Raw genomic sequence first — 27,111 nt, forward strand, 5'->3', positions numbered from 1 at the left:
TGCCTACAATGAATACGCAAGATGCGGAAACGAAGCTGGTGAAACAAAATGGTTGAAACACAATTTTTTTATTCATTCATTTAGGTCAACGTCTGGAATGAAATAAAGAGAGAAAACTTACCTAATTTCAAAATCTCAGTGTATAGTACTTTACATTGTAGAAAAGATTTCCAAATTTGTACACATTCTTCTTTTTTCACGCCGATTAAACCAGGAAAACTTTACTCGATGACCGTTTTTGTCCACGCTCTACTCTATTTATCTACCTACGAATACTGTAGAAAATCTAGAAAGGTCAACTGAAGATGTATCAAAAGATCGGCAACGTAACACAATTAAGAGCATGTGGAAAATTACAGTTCTCTTCAGTTACCAACTCATTTGCATTGAAAGCATATCAGGACATCGGTAATGTAGAAATCTGAGGTTATGCCTGTGGCAGTTAAAATCTACCACGTCTTTGACCCGGGGTTCGTAATCTTTCAAAATCTTCGTTGAATCGAGCTAACGTCGCGGATTCGTGTATGCAGAATTCGCTCTGCGTTCATTGGCTGCAGAGTTCCGGTTAAAATCGCGTGAAGACGAGAACAAACCTGATGATAACAGCACAAAAACATGCGAGTTACGTTGGAGTAGAATCACCGAGAAGAGTAGAATAATAGTTGACGGTTCGCTCAGAAAATTGGCAGTTTTTTAGGGGAAAGTTAAGCCCGCGTTCAAGAACGGCAGAGACATTTATATTATCGTAAGTGGGTTAATTTTGTCGTTAGCAATGTATATCTAATGCAGTATACACCATTTTTTATTCTGCGTTCCTTTTGCCGAACAGCCACGTGTATCGCTGGTCATATAAGGTTCGATGCAAACGAGACTAGCATTATTCAAATATCTCAAACTTTATACGTTATAGATCCTGTATATAGATCGCAATTTGCACGAGTACAATTTTCTCACAAAACGCCGATTGCTTTTGTTTCGTATAAGCAGGTAACAATTGTAATTTAACAACCCCATGTTTTCAGCTGACACTCGAAATCTTGGAGAAAAAAAATGCAGCAGCCAACTTCTAGGCTGCATAATCTAATGGCCAAATATAGGGTAAAACCCAGCTATGAACTGATATCCAGTGAAAATGGTCAAGGCTTTAACAAATTTGTTATGCGAATCATCTGCCCAATTTCACGGGACAGTTTGACCCTGACAGCCGAGGGTTGTTACGGCCTATCCAAAAAAGAAGCCAAATGCAATGCCGCTGAAGCTTTTATGGAAAAGTATTTGAATGCAAACTATAAAACATTCGCAAGAACACAGGAATATACAACGTGCGTGATTAATATCGATCCAGTTAACAGACATCTCGTCCTACAGGTAAATATTTTTAAATCATTCAACAAAGGAAGCTCTATTCAGACTAATGTGACATTTTGTCGAATTATTTTTGCAGAATCTTTGCTCACTAAATAACTTGGGTCAGCCTAAATACGCAGACATGTCTGTGGACTCTCTGCATTCAACAGTTTTTAAGGTAGAGTGCAAAGTTTTTTATCTATGTGCTGTAGGTCAAGGTCGAAGTAAAGATGCAGCCAGGTTAGAGGCTACTACAAAGATGATAAAAATTCTTATGGAGGCAGCATCTATTTGTGAGATCTTTGAATCAGAGTCGATGATATCGTCGCACAGCAATGACATCGTTTGTTTGAGCGATAATTTGCGAGGACCACAGCTTTCGGTTCCCATTTGTATATTTGGTAAACGAAAATCAAGTAACGTATTGACCGAAGTGTGTGCTGTCAACGATGCATCTATGAAGTCAGGTTCCAAAACCTCTGTTGATTCAAATTTGGGGAACAAACCTTATGGATTATTCAAATACAGGAATAAAATAAGAGAACGTGAACAAGATTCTGCTGATGCAGCAGCAAGCGTTGAACCGACAACCTTTGCAGATAAATTTCAAAATAAAGCTTCGATCGGTAAAGAGAGTGGTGAAACTTGCAACTATGCGTTGGATTCTACAGATGACAGAATTAATAATTCAAATTTAGATCCATTATGCCAGACTTTAACTGGTCTACAGGTAAATACCAAAGTAAGACGGACCTTGGAAAATGTCGAGAAACAACTGCACAATGAGATCATAGATATTCTTAAGTATAGTAATTTGCCAGGGCAAAGAATCGTCAAGATGTTCAGTAGTGAATTCGAAGTTTTTATTAGTCGCGGTACTAGTGCCCTAATATATCAGGGCATCAACGACTGTACCGATACAAGCACTAGAATCGCATGTCTGGCAAAACTTCTACTCGATTTGAAAGAGTACATCAATGAGAAGAAGTGAAAAAGTTGGTAAATAACTGTCAACATAATATTTCAGAATTATTTTAACAAAATAATAAATAAAAATAATAAATATAAAAAATGTATATATATATATATATATATATAACTACTTTTTCATTAGTATATATTATATTAAATTATATATATATATCTACATATACAAAGGTACAAATATAAATACAAGAATTTTCAGTTCAAAGTTTTTTCTTAAGTTCAATATAACAATAGCATGAAAACTTTAAGTTCACATGACAATTTATGCCAAATGTGGTATCGTTTTTTACTGCCTCAACTTTCATAGCAATCAGATGGCATATCCCATGCTAAATTGAGCAACACCTGATCCTGGCCATTTCTGATCAGGTTCATATTATTTTTATATCATTCTTTTTAATCCAAGAACCTTTGAATTGTTTTTTTGTTCGAATGATTTTTTAAATCACCCGAAAGAAAAATCCAAAACGCTTCTGAATTGAGTGAGAACAATCATTCCACGAGTTATGAAACAAGTTGGAAATGATCAGGATCACAATTTGATCGATCTAAAGAGGAATATTATACCCCATATACATTATTCGCTCCGATATAGAGCTTTCGTCTACCCATTTTCACTTCTGTATAAAGTTCATGTAATTAATTTTTACTCTGTTACAAATAATAACTCGTGATTAAACTAAAACTCGAATTATTAGCGTGAATATAGAACAGCGTATTTTCTAATAATATATTACTATTGAGATATGGAAATTCATTCACTTGATGGAGCGTAAGTTTTCTGATTAAATTTGAATGGCCTGACTGATATTGGTAGAAGTAACGCTTTATACTAATTTTCATATATACACTTTTGCTGTTGTAAACTGTGTAACAGTAAGTAAACGTTTTTATATTTGAATATAAATAATTACGATTGCATATGCTGGCAGATTGTTATCCCGAATTAAATAAATACATTCCAATAACCATTTAAACAAAAGAATTAATTTTTCTCAATGTTCTCAAACTAATATCAATTTTCTAATGCAATGATTCTTATATCACTTAAAATTGTATAAAATTTTCAACCATTCCCAAATTGACTTCTAGGTTCATCTAGGTATTGCAAAGGAAATCTACATAATAGAAGTTTCACGAACTTGGAATTGTAAGAAGGTAATGTGGGAGAAAGATTTAGTACATTTATAAGTAACCAGGTGGTTACTGCGCAAGAGAGATATAAAATTGGAGATACAACTTGAGCAAGAGACAACTAAGTTGATGATCAAGTATATGACCCTAACATGCCTAAATCATTTTGTCAGACTGAAGTTTGTAACGTTATTGTAACGATGTATCTTTATATAAACTCGTTCTTTTGCAATTTTAGGATTACCTGAAATTTAGTAAACCGTTAATAAAGCATCAACAAACAACTCAGATTTCATTTAACTTCATCGGTTATTTTAAAGGTGTAAAATAGTAACTTTTGTTTCAACGTTTCGATACGTTCACGTTACTAACTTCAGCCTTGTATCATTTTACTGTAGCATCATATAATAAATACTTACGTCGGTATACGAGTTGCCAAACATCTGACTACCTTATCACCGCCTCGCCTCTGAATCTGCCATTCTCAGATATACAATTCAAAACCAGTATACACCACACAGTTCCCGATATGGATGATCCCGATGAGGATATTTAGAATTTTATGGTGCTAGCGAATTGTAAACATATCAATGAAAATGGTATTGTATGTATGCATACACAGATGTATATGCGCAGTGTAATTCTGATGTATGAAACTCGTTCACTTATTCTTACCCTCGGAATATCTTCTCCGAAAGGTGCCTAATGGTGGAACCAAAGGATGATAAGGGCTGACGAAACTCCAAACACTACAATGTAAAACTGAACACTCACCGAGTATTCTATCCAACCCACGCGTCTGTGTTTGGGCCTCTGGTCGGCACATTGGCATTGGTGTGAAAACAAATAAATATACAATCGGAAACTACGAATTATAATCGAACCGAAAAGCACGAAAAATAACCTTAACCTTACTCATATCTGTTTGCATTGGACTGATCTCTATTATTTGCATTGCGAGCTGTCATTTTCTTATTCCTCCTCTGCTCTTTTTTTACATTAGGATCCATCTGGATTCTACGTGTAACATATACGGACTAGGCTGCAATTTGTTATCGCCATCTTTTCCGGACTAGTGGTTTTATCTTTGATGTTACGTGACGTGATCGGTGAGATATGGGCACATCTTGTGTTTGGAAAAGTTTTGGAACACGGTTAAGAGACAAAAACAATCATATGAAAATCTATCGCATTCGAGGCATTGTTAGGTATTCCATGTTTTTTGCAGGGTTGTGCAGTGTTGAATGATTGCCCTGACAGTTCGATTAGATCAAACCAGCTCGTGTGATGAAAAAAATATACTTCCGATGATATGTACACAAACGAAATACCGGGTCATACTAACGTTATTCATTGAAACATGATTTTTTATCAGATCAGTGTTTTTCTTTAATTACTACCACCTCTTGGTCGCACTCTTATGTATAACTTTTAGGTTATGTTCGTTATTTCAGTTTAACTTATTACGAAAGTCGGGTAGTATAAGCTTATCAAATAATGCATTTAAGATTAATTGATCGATCGTATTTTATTGACCTTTTCTCATCCTCTTATTCATATCTTAAATGAGTGTCCTAAAGTAAACATGTTTTGACACATCCCATTGGGAAGCGCGATGGAAGTTTGTCAAAGGAACGATAGTGACGATGTGACATCGATACTAGATGAGGATTATCAAGATGTCTTGAAGGATCTTCCGCAAGTATTGGATTTCATACGAAAACTACAAAACCACATCAGATGGCAGAAAAAGAAAATAAACAAACTGCGAAACAAATTGAATGGTTGCGTGAGTTCATTTTTACAATGTGACACCTTACGCCACTTATCAAGCAAATTGCATTCATTTTTACCCGTAAATTTACAGAAGAAAGGAAAATTGCAATCTGCTGAAAAGCTACTCGTCGACTGTGCAACGCAAACGGAATTAAAAAACGCTGATCATAATTCGGCCACCAGTCAAGACTGGAACTTGAGCAAGTTAGAAAATGGGGAAAACATTGTTGAGCAGGTTACAAAAGCGGCTGAATCTGCTCTACAGCAAACCGGATTTGTTTATGAAGAAACGTCCGGCCTTTACTACGATTATAACACCGGATATTATTACGATGCGGTAAATTTTTACATTTGATTATAAATTCTGAAATCTTGGCTCACGTCACTGCAGAATCATGAACTTTATTGGGATTTAATCCCCAGTGAAGATCTAAATCAGAAATATTAATTTCTCTTACTTTGAAAATAAATTCAAACCATGTGATATTCTTTGTTTATTTATTGCAGGAACAAGGACTTTATTACGATGGAAACTCAGGGACCTATTACTGCTACGATGAAACGAGCAAAACTTACAAGTTTCACAGTCAAACTCAAGTCTCATCGAGTGAAGTATCAGTACAGAAAGGGGAAATTGTGAAAAAGGAGAAGCGAAAAGCCAGGAAGGCAAATAAGGTATCGTCGGAATTGATCGTTTGTGAATAAATGTTGTGCTTGTTGAAAGTGAGATGACGAATCGAACATACCCGATACCAGAATCACTGTTTAAAGCTGTAAAAACGACAAATATAGAAATTTATGCACCATTAACGAAGTCATTATTTATTCCTTTTTGTTTCAGGTTTCGGATGAGATACATGAGTTAATAACTGGCCTTTCAAACATAACAATTGAAAGATCTAGACAGCACGCCTTAGGTAAATATCCAATACCTTTAATACCTACACGTGTCTCTCTTATAGGATATGGCGAAAAAGCGAAAAATTCTTGCAAGTGGGCGCGAGTCGGGTGACGATGAACACGAAGAGGGTGAATGTTCTGCCAGTGATAACAGCCTGAGCACGCAGGATGTTGCTTCTGAAATATCCTCTAGTGACGAGAGCGAAAACGAAGTTGAACAAGGTTTATTTATGTTTATTTTTCGGCAAAAATTCACAAGTCTATAATATTTCGGATAGGGATTCTTGCTGGTTAGGGTGAAAATAAAGTATTAAAGCAAATTAACTTCATATCAAAATTCAAATTTCTGTTTCGTTTCCACCACTTGCCGTCATGGTTTGCTATTGATACAGACTCGTCACGTTTTTTCATTATTGCAGCACTTCAAACAGGAAAAACCCACATATAATAATCCTTTTGTTACAGAGTTGACCAAAACCTATCCGCCTTGCATTAGAATTATTGTAAAGGAAACCAGTTTGCCAAAATTAAAACCTGGTTCCTTATTTCTTGTCGCTTATACCGGTGGCTCTATGGGCAGAGAAGGTGATCACTCTGTTCTCATACAAGATATCAACATAAGCAAGGTTGGTTACTGTTAAAGATGTCATGTAATGCTTTTTTGAGAAATACATTTGAATTTCAGAAGCCATTTTGTTCTAAAACATTTTAATTATAATCTGAAAAATTGGTATCCTGTAACCTTTGGTCTGAAAAATGCATGAACCATGTGGTTTTGCATTGAAAATACAACATTTGATTCTACTCTTATATCCATTATAAATGTTCATAATTGTAATCTTACTATTCGTTTCAAAAATCCAATTGATTGTATTTTTAAGTAGTTGCTTTATAAGTAAGCGACAAAGTAAACGAAGAAATTTCGATTCGTTGTCGAACTAATAAACAGAATTCAGACTAATAGAAAAATGTTAACCAACCTGGATGACTTACTCTATTTTTAGCAACACGCAAGATTCCAGTACGATGAAATAAATAAACGTTACGAAATCATTGATCTGGGCTCAAGAAATGGGACCATATTAAATGGCAAAAGGTTATCAGTAGCAAAGCAGGAATCCGAGCCATTCGAGATTGTGCACGGTTCGATAATTCAGGTCGGAGGTACGAAGTTACTTTGTCACATTCACAACGGGCACGAAACCTGTGGTCACTGCGAACCAGGACTCGTCCAGCAAAACGTTAACGCCGAAGGAAGTACAACGAAAAAACAAAACCAGCACAAATCTGAACTCAGAAGATTGAAGTATAAATTTGGCGTTGAGAAAAACAACGTCAAGACATCGAGTCAAGTCGCTGCTGGGTACCAAGATCGTGCTCAAGCAAGACGAGTACTCGTCGGATCTCTGAATCACCATGCAAAGACTCAGCAGAGCTCCGTCGATGTGTAAGTGAAGTTGAAGGAAACTTTACTGCTTCGATATTGTGTTCTCAATTAATCGTGATTTATTTTATGTCTCCGGTTAAATTTCTCATTCATTTTATCTTTTTATGTTTAATGTAGATCGATTGCAAGCGACAACAAAGGCTTCAAGCTTCTCTCAAAAATGGGATGGACGGAGGGTCAATCACTCGGAAAAGATGGTGATGGCAGAATCGAACCTGTGAGTCCTTTTCTCAGTCTTCCTATTTTCGATCTAGATCTGTAAGTTTGCTTCCATTAATTTTATTGTCTCACTTGACATAGAAATTCGCCAAATCTGGATGTTGATCTTTAATAACGCTGATCGAAGTCTCGGATCTGACATAGCCTGAATCGGTTTTTGTCGTAAAACTTATCTGTCCTATCGATTTGTATCAGACTGTTGTAATTTCGTGTAACTGGGTTGTACGAAATTACGAGTTGATCGCGAATATCAAGGTACGCTCAATTCCAACATTTCCTATGTGGAAATTCACATATACCAAGTTATCAGCGCAGTCAATTTTACGAAAGGAATTAAATTTCCATTGACGTTCCCGGCGCAGTTAAACACGCCTGAATTACTTCTGACGCGGTAAAAAATTCTCTGCAATGCGATGATTAGCTGCTTACATTATACATACCTACCTATGCCCCAACTATACACAATAAAACGGAAAGGGAAGTCCGCTCCGCGGTTTTAACTCACGACTATAACAACCGAAGGAAATCTATTTACACGATTCCCTTTCACTCCGTTTGACGAATCGTTTGAAGATAATCTCATTGATTAGATTATAAATTTTCTCCTTTTATTGCCATGTAATTAATTACGTTTTTTTGTTTTTTTTTTTGTTTGATGTGTTCGAAACATGTCGAAATGGTTCATGAAAATATTATACAATGCTACTAACATCTTTCGTTCACCTTTAATTGCAATAAAGCAAATTATGCATTAAAAATTACCAAAAATAATCAATTATTTTTCTAAATTAATCGTGTGTAATCGAACGACTCGATAACTTTTCCTCACAATCGGTGTTTGCTCTTTAATCCCACGAACGAGGCAATACAATATCAATTTATGTGACTGGAGTATCAATTATTATCATTGTCTCACTTAGTGAGTACTTATTTGATGTAACAAGTAAAAGATAATTGAACATTTTCACCTGATATTGAAAAATATTTCTAATGAAATTATAAATTATGAAAAAACTTTTCCGCTGTTAAAACTACATACCAAAATTGACGAAATTTTGTTTTCATTTCCACCGTTTCAAAAAAATTCGAAAGAATTGATTAATCGATTAATCTTTACCGATTTAATCGACTCGTGTTCGATTGTTTTCCAGACTCGATTAATCGATGCATCGGTTAGTTTTAGCTTAAAATTAGTGGGCATCGCTACAAACTGTGCAACTAGAGGAACATCCGACTGCCGATAACCAGTGTTTTTATTTTCACCGACCTGAAGTCGGGCATGCTTGCTTTGTACAGTTTCTGTTTAGTTGCGTCTCTCGCGACTAGTTACCGCGGCGCGGCAAATCCGGGTTGGTCGTTCACAATTAGTAGAGAGCAAAGGCCTATAATCATGGATCGTCTACGTCTTCCATCAGGATTCAGGATACACGAAGTACTAGTACGGAATAACGATTTAAGTGTCTTCCTCCGAGTCACTCGCGGGGTAATTCTGCCTTTTTCTCTTCCATTTTTTCTCTTTTTGCCCAAGTACTTGCAGAGCAGTAACGCCTTGCTTCTCTAAACTTCTCTATCTTAATTCCTTGTACTTTTCTACCACTTGAACACGACACAATTATGAAGCTCAGGTTTTTCGGTTTATTATACAATATATGCGGATAATACAAAGTTCGAATTAAAAGTAAAATAAAGCCGAAAGTAAGCAGATCAGAAAATACTAACGAAGAATAGAAATTATCCAGTACTTTTTTTCGAGTTCCCCTTGATCTTGTCACGTATTATTTATTTTTATTTTATTTTTTTATAATTATTTGTCACAATATTAAATAAAATCATAATATCGCAATGGTACGTACATAATTCATATGTGAGTAGACACTAAGAAGATACTTTGGTTTTACCCAAACTTCAATTGAAGAGATTAAACCATTCGACTTTCTATCGCATATTTTACTCGTTCTTACACTCGGAGCGTGCATTAAAAAAAAAAAAGACTGTCGTTCTGTTTTTAATTCTGTACGACTTCGATTTTATCGAAATATGAGTTCAATTGTTTCCAACTGTACTTCAGAAACTAATTTCACGGTGTTCACAGCTGACGAAAAAAGCGAAGAATTTAAGAATTGAAAAAAAAAATAATTACAGTCCAACCTCCAAATAAGAAACCAAAAGCCCCCAAGGGGAAGAGTTTTTCGTATATATCGCATACCCCCACCTGGCGCGCGCTCCGCGCTCAGTGACACTGTCCGTCTCTCTCACTCTTTTCCGCATGCGATCCTCTCAATAGGAAACACGCTCGAACAAGTTCCTACTTGTTATTCCCATCGCTCATGCAAAAATTTTTTTGACTGCGCGTGGACATTTATCTAGCGAATCTTTGGTTCACGTCTGAATTTCGATCATATAACTGTCTTAAAATGACCGAAACGTTGAAAAAGCGTAAGAGATCAGACTGCAGTGTACAAGTCGAAGAGAATGTTACGGAATCTCCGCCACAAAATGATATTAATTTAAACAAACAGGTTGCTGTGACCAAACGTAATCGATATACGTTTGAAGAAAAGAAGAAAATTTTGGAAGAGTGTAAAACCCTGAACTCTCGAGAACTCTGTGCGAAATACGGCTTGAATAAAAGTGTTCTCAGCAAATGGAGATCCAATGAGGAGATAATAAAGAATGCCGCCGAAACGAGCCATTCGAAAACATTGAAAAAAGTTTCAGAAACAAATGAACGTGACGCCGAATTATTCATGTGGCTTTCTGATTGTCGTTGCAAAGGCATTGCAGTTTCTGGACCAATGCTGTGCCGACAAGCTCTCGTGATAAACTCTCGAATCGGCGGACCAGAAAATTTCAAAGCAAGCCACGGGTGGCTAGAGAAATGGAAGAGACGAACCCACATTAAAAATTTAAAAATCACCGGTAAGTATTATCACAGGTCACAGGTGATTGGAAATATAGGGGAGGAAAAAGATCGGAGCACCTAACAAAATATGTATAGTTTTGTGTTAGTAATAACACTCTTTTACCTTATTTCCTCCTTTTTCCTCGTAATTAAGGAATATCTTTGTGTTTTACTCGAAATGTATCGCGAAAAATTGCGACTCTTGCATTTAGATTAGAAACCTGGCCTTTGTGAGGTTTATATGTTTCATTCTATGATTGTTTTTCGGGTTATTCAAAATAGAATTTTCATTATTCTACTTTTTACTTAATTTAGCTTTTTACTTGATTCGGAACTTTCTTTCACTCTCTTTGTTACTCTCTGTTTTTATGTTCCATGAAATCTTGTCAACGTCCACATATGTCTGTCAAATAAATACAAAAAGATTCAAATAAACTTTTAAATTTTGTGTTACATTCACAAACGCACACACACATACTCACGTACGCATCCACACATCAATTGACACCACAGCGTTCACTCGATTTCGCCAAAATATTCCCTTTCGGGCTGGTTTCTTAACCAGAGGTTTCGCGCACAAAAATCTCGAGCTCGGAGTTCAAGTCGGAGTGAAGGAAGCGCTCGAGTGAGGAACTGGGGAAAGTTTCTTATTGCCGGGTTTCTTATTTGGAGGTCGGACTGTAAATAAATAGACGAAATCGTGGTAAATACTATCGCAAACAAATGAACGAGTGTAATAAAAATGCGGAACGAAATATGGCTCGAGAAAAATGCTGAATGTGGCGGGGTTGGGGGTGGGGGATGGCAAACTTTGCCCGATACGTTATCCGTGGTGCGAACGCCGCTGAACCCGGCACCGATTGCACGGTGCGTGCTGCAATAATGAATGCAAATGTATTGAAATTCAAATCATTATTTTGTCTAGACGCATCACATGCCCTATTGCACTCCCACGCCTGCCTGCCCATCCCACGCGTCACGCGCAACACGGTTCATTTGCTTTTGCTAAATTTGTTTGGTCTGTCCGTTCGTTCGTCCATTTTCCCATTTGTCCATTTTTACCGTACCTACATACCTACCTACCTACCTACCTACGTCCGTTCGCTCTGCATTTGCCTTTATATTATACAAAGCAGCCATAGGCGAATGCAGGATACACGTTGGATCCGTCGACGTGATGTTTGAATTTTTGTTACCAACTCGCAATGCGAAAACAGAGGTGGGTGCGATAGAACGATATTTTCTACACATATGGATATACTACAGTCGTATTCGAATTTTTATTTTTATTCATGAATTTTTCAGGATCCCCTGAACTATATAAATACACAGATGCGTACACATGAGTTCAATCCATTTCTAGACCATTCGGAAAATTTTGATGTTCGATAACGTTGTTCGGAACTTTTCTATCACACTCTTCGGTTAAAAATGATGGAGTAGGATAAGTCAAGATTTGAGCTGATTCATTTACGTACGATAGTTTAATTTTGAGACAAGCAACGGTCTAAGATAGAGATATAGAATACAAAATATAACGTACTAGTGTGAAGAGTATGTATAACCATGGACTGTAGTTACATAAGATAGACGAGACGTATTGGACAAGTTTTACTGGCCTGTGGGTAAAACGGAACTCTCGGTTTACCATATGTAATAAAAACACTTACGGAAATCGAATTTCAGGCAGTTTTATCTACACTTCTGAGTGCAAAGTACCGTAAAGTCAGTATATTCTTGCATCGACATCAAATTATCCCAACAGGTAGAAGAAAATACACTCGCGGAAAGAATTAACGTCCCCCGTTATTGGCCGAAAAAGATTCAACTTTGAAACGCTGTAACTTTGCGTAAATTGCAAGTAGAATATTGTATTAAAAATGATTTTAAAGCTGAACATCTTGGCCTTAAGCTTCATTTTCCAGATTTAGTCTTACGCATTTTTCTTCGAGTAATCCTATTTTCAAGTCTCCCGTGTCAAATTTGTTAAGTATAGATAGTTTCGTTTGGCTGGATTTTTAAATCGTCCATTTTGTAGCTTGGAATTTCTCCGTCGAAATACTTTGTTTTAATTTTCGATACAATTTTCTCTCGCCAAGTTGTCCAACATCTAAGGAAATAGTCTCCGAAAAACTTTGACCCTGCGTAACAAGTGATTAAATCCTCTTTATCTTGAATCAATCTTTGTTAATTAAGTAACGTAGGAGAAATTCCAAAGCGCTATTTTAAAGAGAAATTTCTATTCCTCGAGATAGATGGAAAAATATGATCGTCATTTTTGCGAAAGCTATCTCGCGGTAAAGATCAAACGTCGATCACCGATTTTTAAGGGCCATCTTTGGAAGTTGACAAATTTGCCAGTAACGTTGAGGATAATTTTCGTTTGGAGATTGAGAAAAGCGACATTCAGAAGTTCAGTCTCCTTTATTTTTAAATCTCTATACGATGATGAAAGATCGCGGATAAAATTACAAAAAGAGTATTTTGAAGAGGAAACTCCAAGCTACAAAATTGCAATGGTTACTTTCAAAATATTTTTAAAAAAATCATGGCTCACGAAAGTTCACTTTACAAATTTGACACGAGTGACTCAAAGATAGAAATGTTCGAAAAAGATGCGTATAGACTAAATTTAAAGAATGGAGCTCAAAGCCAAGATTTTGAGCTTCAAATTATTTTTGATTTTCTCGCGATTGACGCAAAGTTACCGCGTGTCAAAATTGGACTTTTTTTCGGGCAAAAGACTGGGAGCGTTAATTTTTTCCACGAGTGTATATTCCGAGTGAAAAAGAGTATCAGGACGTACCATATTACCTGTTTAAAGTCATAAAACTAATATTTCACGAGATTGCGAATCCCTTTTCCTTAGAATCGCGCTTAGTTATTTCTTTTCTATAATAACACGAGCAATGAGCGAAGAAGGCTATTCAGCTGGATTTTACGCTGGCTGCTCGTCGAGTCGGCACAAGTACGTACCCTGCGATTTGCAATAGCTGAGTGCAGATGCGCAGTTACAAGATCTATGAAAGAAACAGAAATAAAAACGCGACAGGATGAAAAATGACGAGTTAAAAAACCTCGCGGGCTTTCCAAACGGAAGGCGTAATAGCCCGACACCGGGGGAACATTTTCTTTTTCTTTCTTTCCTTTTTTATTTTTTATACCTATCAAAGAAACTGCAGCGCAGTTGCGTCCGCGACTCGCGAAGCCTCGCCAATTTCTTACTTCATACATTACATTTTATACATATCTTCCACCTTGTATAATGTAATAACCACACGTATTTTCATACGTACGCACCATACTTATTTACGTTTGCATCCCGTATAGGTATACCTAATAATTTTGCACGCCTTCGTTCCCTCCAGAATGCAAGTGCAGTTGCTCCCGGCCACGGAAACGAAGCGATATTACTTCTTCTTCTTCTTCTTCTTCTTCTTTTATTTTTTACCGCGTATTTAAATTACCCGCACTTTACCCCCGTGAAGGGATCTGTCAGGTTCCTTTCCGTATCCAACTACAGCCACTTAAATAACGAGCATACCTTTACTTACATCTTTCGGTCAACTGCAGGGCTAATTTTTTTTCGCTTGAAATATTCGACATTGTTTATAATGTCCCTGAAATTTTTAGACTTTATTTTTACTGATTTTTTTTTTAAATTCATCTCGGTGTTTTTTTCACATCAAAATATACCTATATTTCTATCAGCAAATACTACAGCGTTAAAAATTGCAAACAATCGATCAGATTTATGACTAATTGTGTAAGATTTTATTAAAGCCTCCACTTGATTGAAAATAGCGTTAAATTGAGGGGTCGGTATTGTTGAAGAGAATTTCTTAACTAATTAGAAAAAAATATAATTAAAAAAAAAAGCCAATATTTCCCAGGGAAATACCTACAGAAACATGCATGTGGATATATTCATTGTCGCGAGTACGACGAGTCTAGAATTAATCAAGGAACCCGGATCCAATAAACCTCTCTACGAAGCGTCGTGATTAAATAATTAATTAACTTATCTGGTAACTTGATCAAGCAGCTGGTACGCCGCTAGTTTCCAACTAATTAACGCGATTAAACGGTACTCTGCAGCAGCAGCAGCAGCAGCAGCTGACAAACACGCACAAGTATCTGGTTTTCCTTGTCGAAACCAAGAGACGTTACAAGTTCCGCGAAAACCAATCGCGACTAGATATTCCTTGCAAAAAAGTGAATCATGAATTCGCGGAAATCTGCGAAACAGTCAAAAGTATCACGGCTTTCAAACTGGAGTCGTTTGAAGTTAGCCAAACCGTCGCGCATCCGCTCAGCGAATCAGAAGCCTCTGACTTTGCGCGCTTTGCGCATGCGCGTCGAGAGACGCGCCGCCATTGGCGGAATTTTGACTCGCTTTTGTTCGAAAACCGACAGAGCCTCGAATCATGCGCTGGGACAACTTCGGCTCGGTTTTCCGCAGAGCGTGCTGCGTCTATAAAACTTGAATATAAATAGCGTTCGCATATAATAACTAGTATATAAATTCCATCGACGAGGGAAATCGCCTGCCATGCCTTCGACGAGGTGACGCATAAATAGCTGTCCAGGCACGTTGTAAACTGCATCACAATATTCTCCGGCCTCCCGATGCAAACTCTGCCCATGCTGCTCAAGTGCATAGCACACACTTCAAATCGTGCGTGGAATGCACCGACAGTTCAAATTTACTGTTACGGTGTACACAATTCTTTTTTATTTATTCGTTTTTTTCTCTCTCTTATTTTTCTTCTTCCAATCAGACAAAGTGGATTTTGAGTCGCGATGATGATGCGAGAACAAGACTTCATACGATTGAGAGAAAAAATTTAGGTGCAGATCAGGAAGTCTTTAGATGAACTCAAAACAGTTGAAGATATATCATTGAAAATCGGTGCGAATTTTGGGTCGATGCTATTTGTGAGATTGTTGAAAGAAAAAGTAAAGAAGAACGAATGAAATAAAACAAACGAGACTTGCCGGAAAAGATGAACGTTTAAAAGAGTTGTCAAAATTTTGTAAGGAAATTTACATGGCAACGATGTGGTAATAAACGATCGAAGACAAAATTTTACTAAACCTATTATAATCGTTTCAATGTATGAAAAGAACGTTGTAAATATTCAGACGTGTAAATTGCAAAACGAACTCAACGATTTCGTTGTAAAATTTCTTGTCTGCCCGACGCAGACGTGACCCATATAAAAGCGTTAAACGGGGAATTGGTTTAGGAGTTTAGGGCTGCGTCGGGATGCGTTCGGTTAAAAGTGGAGGTTACATAGAACGCACCTTGTACCTACGTGCAAACACACCTTGCTTTCCTCGCCGTTTCCCGTACGCGTCAACGAAGGTGGAAACAGTTGATGGGCGCACCTGTTTTTTCCCCACCCATAAAGTTACATTGTACGGTTGTAAAATGGCGAAGCGAAAATGGATGGAGGGAACGGAGGAGACACAGTGTACTAGACAAGTAGTGATTGCAGTAAACCGGAAGGTAAATGAATTGCAAAATAGCGCAAAATCTCGTTACTCTGCTTCAACCCTCCAGTGAAACGAATAAACAACTCTCCCTGCATGAAAACCCCGGCAAACTGATCAATTTGAGTGCACCTCTTCGGTTGCATCCGTATTATACGTGTATTATACATCGGACGCAACTATTCATACAAATCACTTTACACGCGATTCTTTTTTTCCCTTTTTAACATTTCCTAGTCTTGCCGAGGGGTTAATCACTCGCGAAATCTGGTTTACATTTTTCCGGAAATCTTGTGAAACCTTTTGAAATCTTCCGAAAGCTCCGGTAGTCCTTGAAATCTCTCGAAATCTTTTGAAATTTTTCGAAATCATCCGAAGTCTTTGAAATCTTTTGAAATCCCTTGGAAACTTTCAAAATCCCTGAAATCTTGTGAAATCTTTCCAAATCTTTTGAAATCCTTTAAAATCCCATTAAATCTATTGTAATCTTTTGAAAGCCTGTGAAATCTTTTGAAATCCATGTGTACATCAAATCGACGAGTGATTGAACCCTCGGGTCTTGCATAGCTAGTTATTCCGCTCATATTTCTCCATTGTCGGTGATTTGCACTTTTTCGTTTTTAATATTTCCGAGAAGTAAAAAAGAAAATTCGGTATAACATTTTTTTTTTTATCTTCCTTCAGTTCCCTGGGTATAATCGTTTAAAAGCGGAAGCACAGACTTGCGTTAAAATCACGAGAAACGGTATCGAAGATGCTGGTTTCCACACCTAGGCAGCGCGATGTAGGAAATGCGGCTAGGGTCGTTCAGGTGAAGGGCTGTATCGGCAACTGTCTAGTTTTATGGATTTCCCCTGTACTCTACTACCTTCGCCACTTTTAACAGCTTCAACGTTTCACCATTTTACGGGAAGAAGTCGTCCCATTTTACGATTTACAACGATTTCCTGCCGCGATCTGTTCCAACCTCCTGTCTAGCGCAGTGTGTAAAGAAAGGCGTGCTGCCGCGCCTACATCTCCTATCCTTACCTACGTACCTACCTCCTACCCGTGGATAAACGTGTATAAGGTCTATACGTCCGGCGTAATGCCGTCTACCTACCAGCGTACTTGCAACGTCGTTTTACAACGCGAGAGAGATGAAGAATAAAAAACAAGAAAAAAAAAGTACGAAAAAAACACACGCAAGGAGGAAGGAAAACGAGACGCCAGGAAAACACAAACCTCTACGCGGAATTAACACCGCGCAGTAAACATCGCCTAAGGATATTTCCTTATACTCTTCGACTCTGCGATGACTCTGTTGAAAATTACGCCTCCGTGTCTTTCGTTCGTATTTATATAATTTTTCCAGCTTCTATTCCTGTTCATTCGTAAATAGACGTGCGTTGAAATCATACATTTTGCATTTGCAATTTTGTCTTTATGTTTGCTTTTTTTTTTTTATTTATAATACTGGTTACATTTCGCTGTGTATGTACAGCGTATATAGGATTGTCCGAAATCCACTAGACCTTGTAACATAATATTATTATACCATAGAGGAACTCGTATGTTTTGCAAATTTATACTCCTCGGGGTTGTTCCAAAACTACAAAACAGTAATTTTTCGTTCAACGTTTGTCAAGTAGTTGATATCTTACCCTTATGTTACTCGAATTCGTTTCTGTGCAATATTTAGGATGTTTTTTGTTTTCCGATTCTGGAGATTTTTTGGACGGTTTTTATTTCCCTCCCTTTTCTATACTTCTAATACGATCCGTGGATCCCATTCGACCATAATTTAACCTCACTGAGTTCAGCTTCGCGATTTTTTACACATTTATACGGTGTCTTAAATCTTGAAAATCAAGTCTCACATCGAAATTATAATTTTTTACAGAATGACGGCAAAGCGATAAGAGTATAATAAATCGAAGATATCCGATCACAATGTAATACCTTCACCTGTATGATCGTAAAACATGCAAAAGAGTAGATTCGCGACGTGACACGAACAGCTACGTTTCAGTGGGAATTTTTCCGCTCGAATTATTCGAATTCGACGTTGAATCCGATCGCGCGTATTCGACGTGAAAGAACTCGACTTGAGTTGTATTATTATTATACATATATGAAACGGATAGTGGTTCTGGCATTTTCCTTCGATACGCAACCGAATGATTAAACATCAACTGAAAGCCGCGGTAGGATTACTCCGTCATATTATTAGCTCGTAAACGTCAACCTCAATTCTCCTTCTTCATCTTTTCTCTCTCTTCCTCTCTTATACTTTTTTTCCCTCCCTCTTGATTTATTTTCTTCTCTTTTTTTTTCTCGCCATGCAGTCTCGGCAGTTTTCTTGGGTCGGCAATATTTATATCGCAATAGATTCTTTAAGTCGGCTGTTGATTCTTGCAAATTTACTTTGTTTTTTTTATATAAATTGTTTTCAAACTTCAACTATATATGCTTCGTAAATTCAGCCGAGTTAACTTTTGAAAATAGTATCGGTCCGTTTCTAGTTACTTGTGTGTTTTTCAATTCAAATCCAATGTGTCGAAGGTGGACAATTTCTGGAGCTCTTGGTCACATAAGTTGCTCTACATTACCGAAAATTATGAATTTTTTGACGAGAGAAAGTCATGAATTTGTATATGAGCAAAATTTTCGTCACCTTGTTTATACAACGTGAAATGTAAAAACAAAAAAAAAAAACAAAAAGAAAAACCAACGGTTACATGACAAAATCTTCGAAAGCCTGAAATATTGTGAAACAACGATCGAAAGAATCAAATTTCAAGTTCGAGGAATCTGAAACATAAAAAAATTTGAAGACAGTATTTTTTGATTGTGGTAAGAAAAAAAAAACAAAATTCCAACGGTTATTATTAGGCAAAAATATGTGATGAGAAATTATCACAGTCTTCCACTCGTTTTGTACTTTTACGCAATTGTGTTTTCGCCTTTCGCTGTATAGCGAATAGAGTTAAAAAAAAAAAATGGCGGATCTCGGGAGTAAATATTTGAGGCGGAAGTGATCCGCTGTACCCGGAATTCCCGGCGCTCATATCGCCAAAGGCGGTTTGCGTAAGACAACGGAATGCAAGGCTGAAGTCGATGTTACGTAACGCATCTACGAGGATGATGCTTGGGAAACTCTGGCCGACGACGCTCTTGCACGTGGCGTCTTCTCGATCCCTTTTTTTGCGTTTTTTTTTTTTTTTTCGCTTGTCTTTTCTTAATTATGATTCGCCCAGTTTTCTCCTCGTCCTCTTCATTCCGAATATCCTTCAATTATTTTTCGTGCCTGTACATACTTGCGGTTAGTAAGGCTTTTTTCTCCGTAACAAACTCGCCTAGACTAACTCAGCCATTGTCTTGGAAAACGAATACGGGAGAGGTGAGTGACCTACTCCTAATCTGCACTCATCACCATTTGACATCGTAGAACTTGCGCATTCGCTGTATCTTTGAGAAAATTATATTATTTGGGGTGTTTCGAGCGCCGTTGTCACGTGATAGATTTAATGGTTTTTTTTTTCCAATCATTGGTTAGATTCGACATTTTTTGTTGTGTGATCGTTCTGACGATGAAGTTTGTGCGATAAATTGTCTTACGAATCGACGATTTAATAGTTTGGAAACTATAACATCGACGACGGATAAATAGACGAAAAATATGAACGATATTCTTTCGGTCTTATATAGCTAACGAGAACGCACTTTTTGATAACAATGGCACGATTAATCTACCTACGCATAATTTCAAATCGATTTGAAATTTTAAGAAAAAGTTATATCCCGATACTGACAAGTAGATATTCCTGAATCAGTTATGCGACATCATGGTAAAAACATCTTAAGAGGCTGCTGTAGTTTGTTTTTACCGACCGCGTTGAACGTCACTTGTTTTTACCATTACAAAACCCTACGGATCGCTGATGTAAAAATAACGTAGTCAGCGCGATTTTACACGAAGTGCCAAATACAAATATTCAAAAAATAGGTTTACTTTACGCAACAATAATACCAAGAAACGTATTCCTGTTTAATGGAATTATCTACCACTTATTGTAGAAACACATTGCCTGGTCTATCTTTCTCATTAGATATAAAAGTTTTTCGGTACTTTTATTCGGCATTGTACGTGGAATCGCGTTCACAGCGGCATTTTCATATCAGTGCCGTGTATGCTTTGATAATAGTGGAAAAAAGTTAAATTTTACTCCGTCGGTAAAGATTGACCAGAGCTTCATCTTAAAGGGATGCTATTTACTCGATTCCTATGCGGTCTTCGATACCTCCAATTGATATAATACGAGTCTACGAATCTGTAACGCGAAAAAGTGCCCGGCACCCACATTCTACATGCAATTCTGATCAAAAACCAGCCAATATTTAATCTTAAAATAAAGATATTTCGGTTTCTTTTTGTTGGGAATTTCCCGAACAGTTGTAACTGAAATCTTCACGTCCAGCATACGGTTTCCGGTTTCGGAGTTGTCTGAGGGGTTATTCGGCGATCGGAACGGTGTCCTTTGGTGGCGACTAGACGGTCGACAATTGCGGTTCGCCCACGGGACTCAGACCGTTGAAGGGAGTGCGCGGCGCGTTATACCGCTGCAGTTTCTAATTAATCGCCTTTTGATTTACGGAGTATAGAGGCTAAGCCTGTCAAAGTAAATAACAAATGTATATTACGCGCGTCCAATTGAAATATTGCTCCGAGCAATACGTGGATACGTAGGTGGTTAGGTGGGTAGGTTCACTCGCTTCGTCGTCCTCCTCCTCGGCGATAAACGCGAAGCCGACTTGCCTGCAAGAATCGCTGAGACTTCGAAGGTAAAGCCTCGACTAAATCGCAAACCCGATTTCCCCCCGGGTGTCAAATTCCCCAGAGCTGTCCGCTGTCGGGGACTCGAAAATGTTGCATCCCATACATTGTACGGCTATTTAACTTGTACTATATTTTTTTTCCTTCTTTTTTGATCTCGTGTTTTGACTTTTTTTTTTTTCGTTTTTTTCTGTCTCGTCTCCGCTTTCATCCACACCGTATACTATACGTATAATAAATCCACCGAGGTGATTTCAACGGTTCGTTCCCAGGATCTCGTGTCGACCGAAAAACTACTTTTCAACCCCCTCTTCGTTTCTGAACTCAGTCACGCCTTACACGTCTCTTCACGAAGGTTGTATTTCTTTTCTTCCTTTATCGCCTCTATCTCTGCTACTCTTCCCCGTATTATTGCTGAAAATTTTTCGTGTCTGTCAAACGGCATTAAGAGCATGCTCTAGTGAGTTATTACCGACCGAGTAAAATGGAACATTTTTTAAATTATTATTCAAGCCTACGCATCACCGACGTCGAAATGTCACAATAAGGCGCAATTCTAAATGAAATGCCGAACAAAATGATGTAAGAACAATTTTTTTTTTCATGCGAGAATAACTCCAAGAAATGCATTTCTGCAAGTCATCTTAATTCTATCAAGAATATGTCATAATCGATTCTTACCGACCGAGTAAAATATCGTTTTATTCACCATTATCCAAGCCCAAGCATCGCGAACGTGGAAATGTCACAGCTAGCGCATTTCTACATGTAATGCCGTCCAAAATCATCCGAAAACATTTTTTTTTCACGCGAGAATAACGCCAGAAAATACATTTTTGCAACTCAGCAATGCACGGTCGGTAAATACTAACTTCAGCATCCTCTGAAGCCTGATTCTCCTCTTGAAATAAAATTCGCCCGAGAGCTGTCTGTCTGGTCATCCCAAAGCGGTAAAAAATGTTGCACCTCATACATTGTATTCGACGGATGTGTTTCTTTTTTTCCTTAATTCCTGCTGTTTAGGTTTTACATATATGTAAATATAATAATTTTTTCACTTCTCATCGCCGTCTTTTTTCAACCGTTCTCCTCTATTCCCGCTGTCTTCTCTCACGATTTCGAATACAGCCTTTCGTGCCAGGCTACAATGTAATTCCGTCAACGTCTCCATACATACACGTAAACACACACACGCACGTACGTTGTACTCGTTCCGACGAAGGCGATTATTTCCTTCCTGTCCTTCAAACCTAAACCCGACTTTCTTTGCTTTATTCTTAACTAATTTACCCGAAAAATTACAAAGAGTATAATAATCGGCCTGATACCTGTTATGGACCTGTCCAAATTGCGGTGAATAAGTATACACGTTTTAACAATAATTATATACACGTCCATACAGTGTATAAACTCTCTCGTGCAAGGGCTACACGTTGGCATAATATAAGGCTGCCTCTGAAACAGGTGTATCACGGTATAAATACCATGCGCAATGTTGTAATCCTGTCTGTCTTCCAAGTACCGTTTGCATATATGATACATTTTTTAGTAAATATCGTTTTTCGGATTTTTAACACGCAGTAAAGCAATTTTATTCTTTTTTCCAGTCGGACAATTGTCATTGAACAGCGAAAAATGTTGAACCAGTGCCTCGAGTAACCTTTTCGATCAATTATATTTACAGCGAAATTTTAGTGCATCGCATAAGAATTCCATCAATTTCAGTGCGGAAAATTTTTGAAAATTCATCACTTTTCGCTATGTGTAGTGATAATAATAATAGTGGTATGTTCGGTAACTTCGATATACGTAGAAGAAAATTGTTAATTGATAATAGGTAGAATTGAAGCAAAAATTTGATAAAAAGAAAAAAACGTGCAAACTGAGGAGCGTATATAACAAGACTGTTTCAGATTAGACCGATATATGTATACATGTCCTTTTTTATTTTCTGCTGAAACAATTTCTCAACGCCAGTTTTCATCGAATTAATAAATCCTCCAGAATCTGTCCCGTTTAAATACCGTGCAATAAAAAAAGTATACTAAATTTAATTTCATCAAGAAAATTTTACAAATAATCGTTTCGAATACGGTTCGACAGTTGACGACTGGATTCATTTCTATGCGAATAATAACGTATTTGCTTTCGTAGACCTTGGAAGGTTGGCTTCTCTTCGCCATTTTTTTTTTTTTTTTAAAGAAGGCACGAGAAGTGCCGATTTTTCTAATATCAGTATGTAATATCACAAGTAAAAAAAAAACTGAATATTTTTTAAGATGATTTAATTAACTCTACGATTATATATATATATATATATATATATAATGTACAATTGTAATTAAGACTGTAACTTGAGATTATTTCTGAAAATTTTGCAAAGCAATTCGAACAAGTATAAATATATGTTATTTGGCACGTTATTTAAATGGAAAACAAAAAATGCTCGGGCCTTGTTTTAGTATAAAAAAAAAAAGGTATAGGTATCACCCTAATTTGAAACAATCTTACGTATAATACAATTCTTCGAGTCTGAAATCCAGACGTCGTAAGAACCGACCTCCTTGGGCCTGCATAGCCGGGAGGGAAAGGCAACAGGTGGGAATTGCCGTCAGAACTACCGAGACTCCAGGACAAAACAATCTCGCAAATAAATCCGAAGCGGATTCCCTGGCAGCCCGGTAAAATCTAGTCGCGACGAGAGTTCGGGGGAAATTAAGTAAAGCGAAAAAGCTGTCGCGGGACTTGATCAGAGATTCCGTGACACATTTCACCCCAACTGCTATAGTTCTCTGAATTTTTTATACCTTGATTTAAGTAAAACGAGGATACATCGACGTCGATCCGAGCAATTAGAACCGACAACTTGTCCATAATTCAGAAAAACTGGGATATCCCCACAACTATTTTTGGCAAACGTTCGAAAGATATAGAATTTTGTAAACTATTATTTATACCCAGGTGTGAAAAATTTTAATCGATTATCACGCAGAGTGATGGATATCAATGTTCTGTAACTTGATTTATGCAAATCGCCGTCAGCGATTTATTAGTTTATTAGTAAAATCCGTTGATATATGCCCGAAGCGTTGAATTGAAAACCGCGACAATCGTCATTAGCATAATGTATAATTATCCGATCGATTTCGATATAATCTCCATGTCTTTCGGTTAGCTCCAGTCAATTATTGATGAATAATTCATCGGCTTTGTATCATTCGGTAAAAAGAAAAAAAGTATAACGTATACATTTCAGTTGTATGTCTAATTGCACGCTGCTTATTACCTACACTATAGAATCTCTTGCTCTTTGCCTTTCTCGTCTTTTGCGAACAGTGGTTTATATCATAATTCATTGTATTATCTCAACGCAAATTTACACGCGAATTTTAATGTAAATCTCTCTTTATATATATAGTATATACATATATTTACAAGAATTACGCGAAATAAGTTTCAATGATCACCTTATATAATTCCACCCTAATTATTTTTACACGTGGATCGCAGACCTTATATTATTATTCTGAACGGTATAACATCCATATTTAATATATATTTATATACACACACACTTAAATTTACGTACGACACCCAAGTAACATTTTCAAAGCTGCACTTTAGCTGTCCAGAAATTATCGTAGCGGGTACCTATACCGACATCTAGTGCAGACGCATATGTATATATACACCTGCATGACAAAACATGTCAGGTATGACGAAGAGTAATTGCCTCGGTATACTTTGCTGGCAAAATAAAATTCAAAAAATTCAAAAAAAAAGAAGAAGAAATCTCGCTTTTTCTCCGGTACGTACCAATACGGCTGCATATCTATTGTACACGTACCTGAACCGCTCGACGCTTCTTCTCTCCGCACGTCGCAGATAATATATGTACCAACTATCTTATCTTGTTATAGTGCATTACCGTTGTTGTTGTTGTTATTATGCACGCAACACCGTCCGTGTCTCCTACGCCCGGTATTTTATTCATTTTCATTTTGTCGTGTAATATATGTATATGAATAGAGAGGGGGGAGCGAAAAAGTGAAATAAAAAAGATGACCCAACGTGACTCGGTGAAAAGAGAGGTTACAACTACCTATACGTATATCTCTAACTTGTACAAAATAGCGTTAGGTGTGAGAAAAATTCAGAGAGTGCAACAGCGGGAAAATGGCATCAGCAGCATCGGGGGGAACCGGTCGATCGGTCTAGACTCTCCTAGATTTTGCTAGCTGTAGACTCTATGCGAACTTACACGTATGTGTGTCTATGCATGCATATCTACGTATGCGCAATGCACATGCATCTACGACGAGCAGAGAGGCTCTGTTGTAGGTTGTTACATACATGAGCTCGTTACCAACCGCAGGTACATATGCATACATGTACATATATTACATTCATGTATGTATATATATGTATGTATACTCGTCTAGGCCAACTAGCTCTCGCGGGTCGCCGCTCGCTGTAATATATGATATACATATATCGTATGTATGTACGTTACATGTATTATATGTATAGCCTCTCTGTGCAGCCAAACCTGTACAACTCAATTCGATGCACGTATACGGAGATATTTTATAGGGGAACACGTGGGATCGGTTAATTATTCTCATATATACAACGCATCGGGCACTCGACTACGAGTTTCAATTATTATAAAAGCTGACGATGCGTACGGATACGTTATAATGTAGGTGCAGGCATCGGACGTGTAAGGGACCCGTCGGTACTCGGAAGTGTTGAGAATCTTGTATTATAATGTGTAACAATCGAAGAGAGGGTGATAACGAAGAAGAAGAAGAAGAAGAAGAAGGTTGATTTTTAAACGTGAACTAACGAAGAGAAAAAAAGAAAGACATTATTAATGTGAAATGTAGGTCTTTTCTTTTTCTCACATTTCCACGTCTCTTTAAGTATGATATTTATTCACTGTACTTATCGTTGGGTGTAGAGCAACGTGTTTTACTTTGATATCTGTACCGCGTTACATGCATATACACGTACACCTTGCATTTCTATTTGCAGGTATAATGTAGTAGATACCTACACCCTCTATTCCGATAATTTTGCGAGTCGCGAGCTTAGAGAGAGGAGATGATGATGATGATGATGATGATGATGATGATGATTATGATGATGCGGGTTATAACTCATGTAACGTCAGCGTATCCACGTACCGCAAAACGCATCAGCGCTAATTTACCCTGTCCGTGTAATACCATACATTATATACGTATGCTGTGATTATCATTTTTACTATACTTTCAAACCTTTCAAACCTTGATACAGTTACTAACTGTATACTCACACTTTGGAATTACGCATTCAAATAACTCGCGTGCGACGATCCGTCCGAACATCGTTGGCTAAAAAATGATCCGGGAATGATGATTTTCTTTCTTCGAATTAACAAATTTCCGCGTAGAGACGTCAAATTATTCTTGCTGATGAGTAACTGCATTCTCTTCATTTTTTTTTTTTTTATCATTTTTGCAGTCGACGCCGAGAGTCTGCAATTGATTCAAGGAAATTATAAATCTATTAGTTTTGAAATAGCTGTGTTATATTTATATTCTTGATCAGAAGCAATTACTTGCTTTCATGTATTTTCTGAAATTGTGTGGAATCGACCGAAGCGTTTGAAATCATTGGAAATCATGGGAATCGCTGATAATCCTGCGGCCATGAAGACTATAATGGTTTTAATTTATATTCAATGCATCGTTTTGAGTGATATCTCATTTTAGCCTATGATTTCCATTGACTTTCATGATTTCAGATAATATTGGTTTACAATGATTTCTCAGCTTTCTATCGTAACTGTAACGGTGGAAGATCATCAAAAATCAGCGGCTATATACAGTATTTAGAAATAAATGGAACTCGCTTGGTAATCGATAAATTGAAATAATTTATTTCGTCGTCTACCGAATTAATTTTGTTTCGATTAAATACGTTGAATATTGGACGAACCCCGACGGAAATTCATTTGTCATATGCCTGTAACTTAATTTTAACTGTAGGAAAGAAATTTACTGATCGATACTCGCGTGTATAAATTTAGAAAATTAATAT

General features: G+C 37.2%; 2 protein-coding genes across 6 annotated transcripts in view; both read left to right on the plus strand.

Moving 5' to 3' along the window:
• Window positions 1-553: 553 nt before the first annotated feature.
• LOC124188077 lies at window positions 554-2,385 on the plus strand. Of its 2 annotated transcripts, none has more exons than XM_046580426.1 (3): window positions 554-745; window positions 1,023-1,368; window positions 1,445-2,385. In XM_046580426.1, the coding sequence occupies exons 2-3, from the start codon at window positions 1,051-1,053 to the stop codon at window positions 2,336-2,338; spliced, it is 1,212 nt and encodes a 403-aa protein (XP_046436382.1). In that variant the 5' UTR covers window positions 554-745; window positions 1,023-1,050; the 3' UTR covers window positions 2,339-2,385. The 2 variants fall into 2 exon arrangements, with proteins under 2 accessions (XP_046436382.1, XP_046436383.1); XM_046580427.1 differs by having other exon boundaries at window positions 554-617.
• Window positions 2,386-4,548: 2,163 nt separating this feature from the next.
• Window positions 4,549-27,111, plus strand: part of LOC124188064 (angiogenic factor with G patch and FHA domains 1) — a 54,276-nt gene continuing 31,713 nt past the window's right edge. For 2 of the 4 annotated variants that reach the window (XM_046580395.1, XM_046580397.1), the window contains exons 1-7: window positions 4,549-5,257; window positions 5,336-5,581; window positions 5,752-5,919; window positions 6,207-6,366; window positions 6,610-6,770; window positions 7,149-7,591; window positions 7,709-7,808. In XM_046580395.1, the coding sequence (XP_046436351.1) occupies window positions 5,084-5,257; window positions 5,336-5,581; window positions 5,752-5,919; window positions 6,207-6,366; window positions 6,610-6,770; window positions 7,149-7,591; window positions 7,709-7,808 (1,452 nt within the window). In that variant the 5' untranslated portion in view covers window positions 4,549-5,083. Of the gene's footprint in view, window positions 5,258-5,335; window positions 5,582-5,751; window positions 5,920-6,085; window positions 6,162-6,206; window positions 6,367-6,609; window positions 6,771-7,148; window positions 7,592-7,708; window positions 7,809-27,111 lie in introns of all 4 variants that reach the window. The other 2 variants (XM_046580394.1, XM_046580393.1) reach the window with 2 other exon arrangements.

This window comes from Neodiprion fabricii, chromosome 1, assembly GCF_021155785.1.
Source record: "Neodiprion fabricii isolate iyNeoFabr1 chromosome 1, iyNeoFabr1.1, whole genome shotgun sequence".
Lineage (NCBI taxonomy): Eukaryota > Metazoa > Arthropoda > Insecta > Hymenoptera > Diprionidae > Neodiprion > Neodiprion fabricii.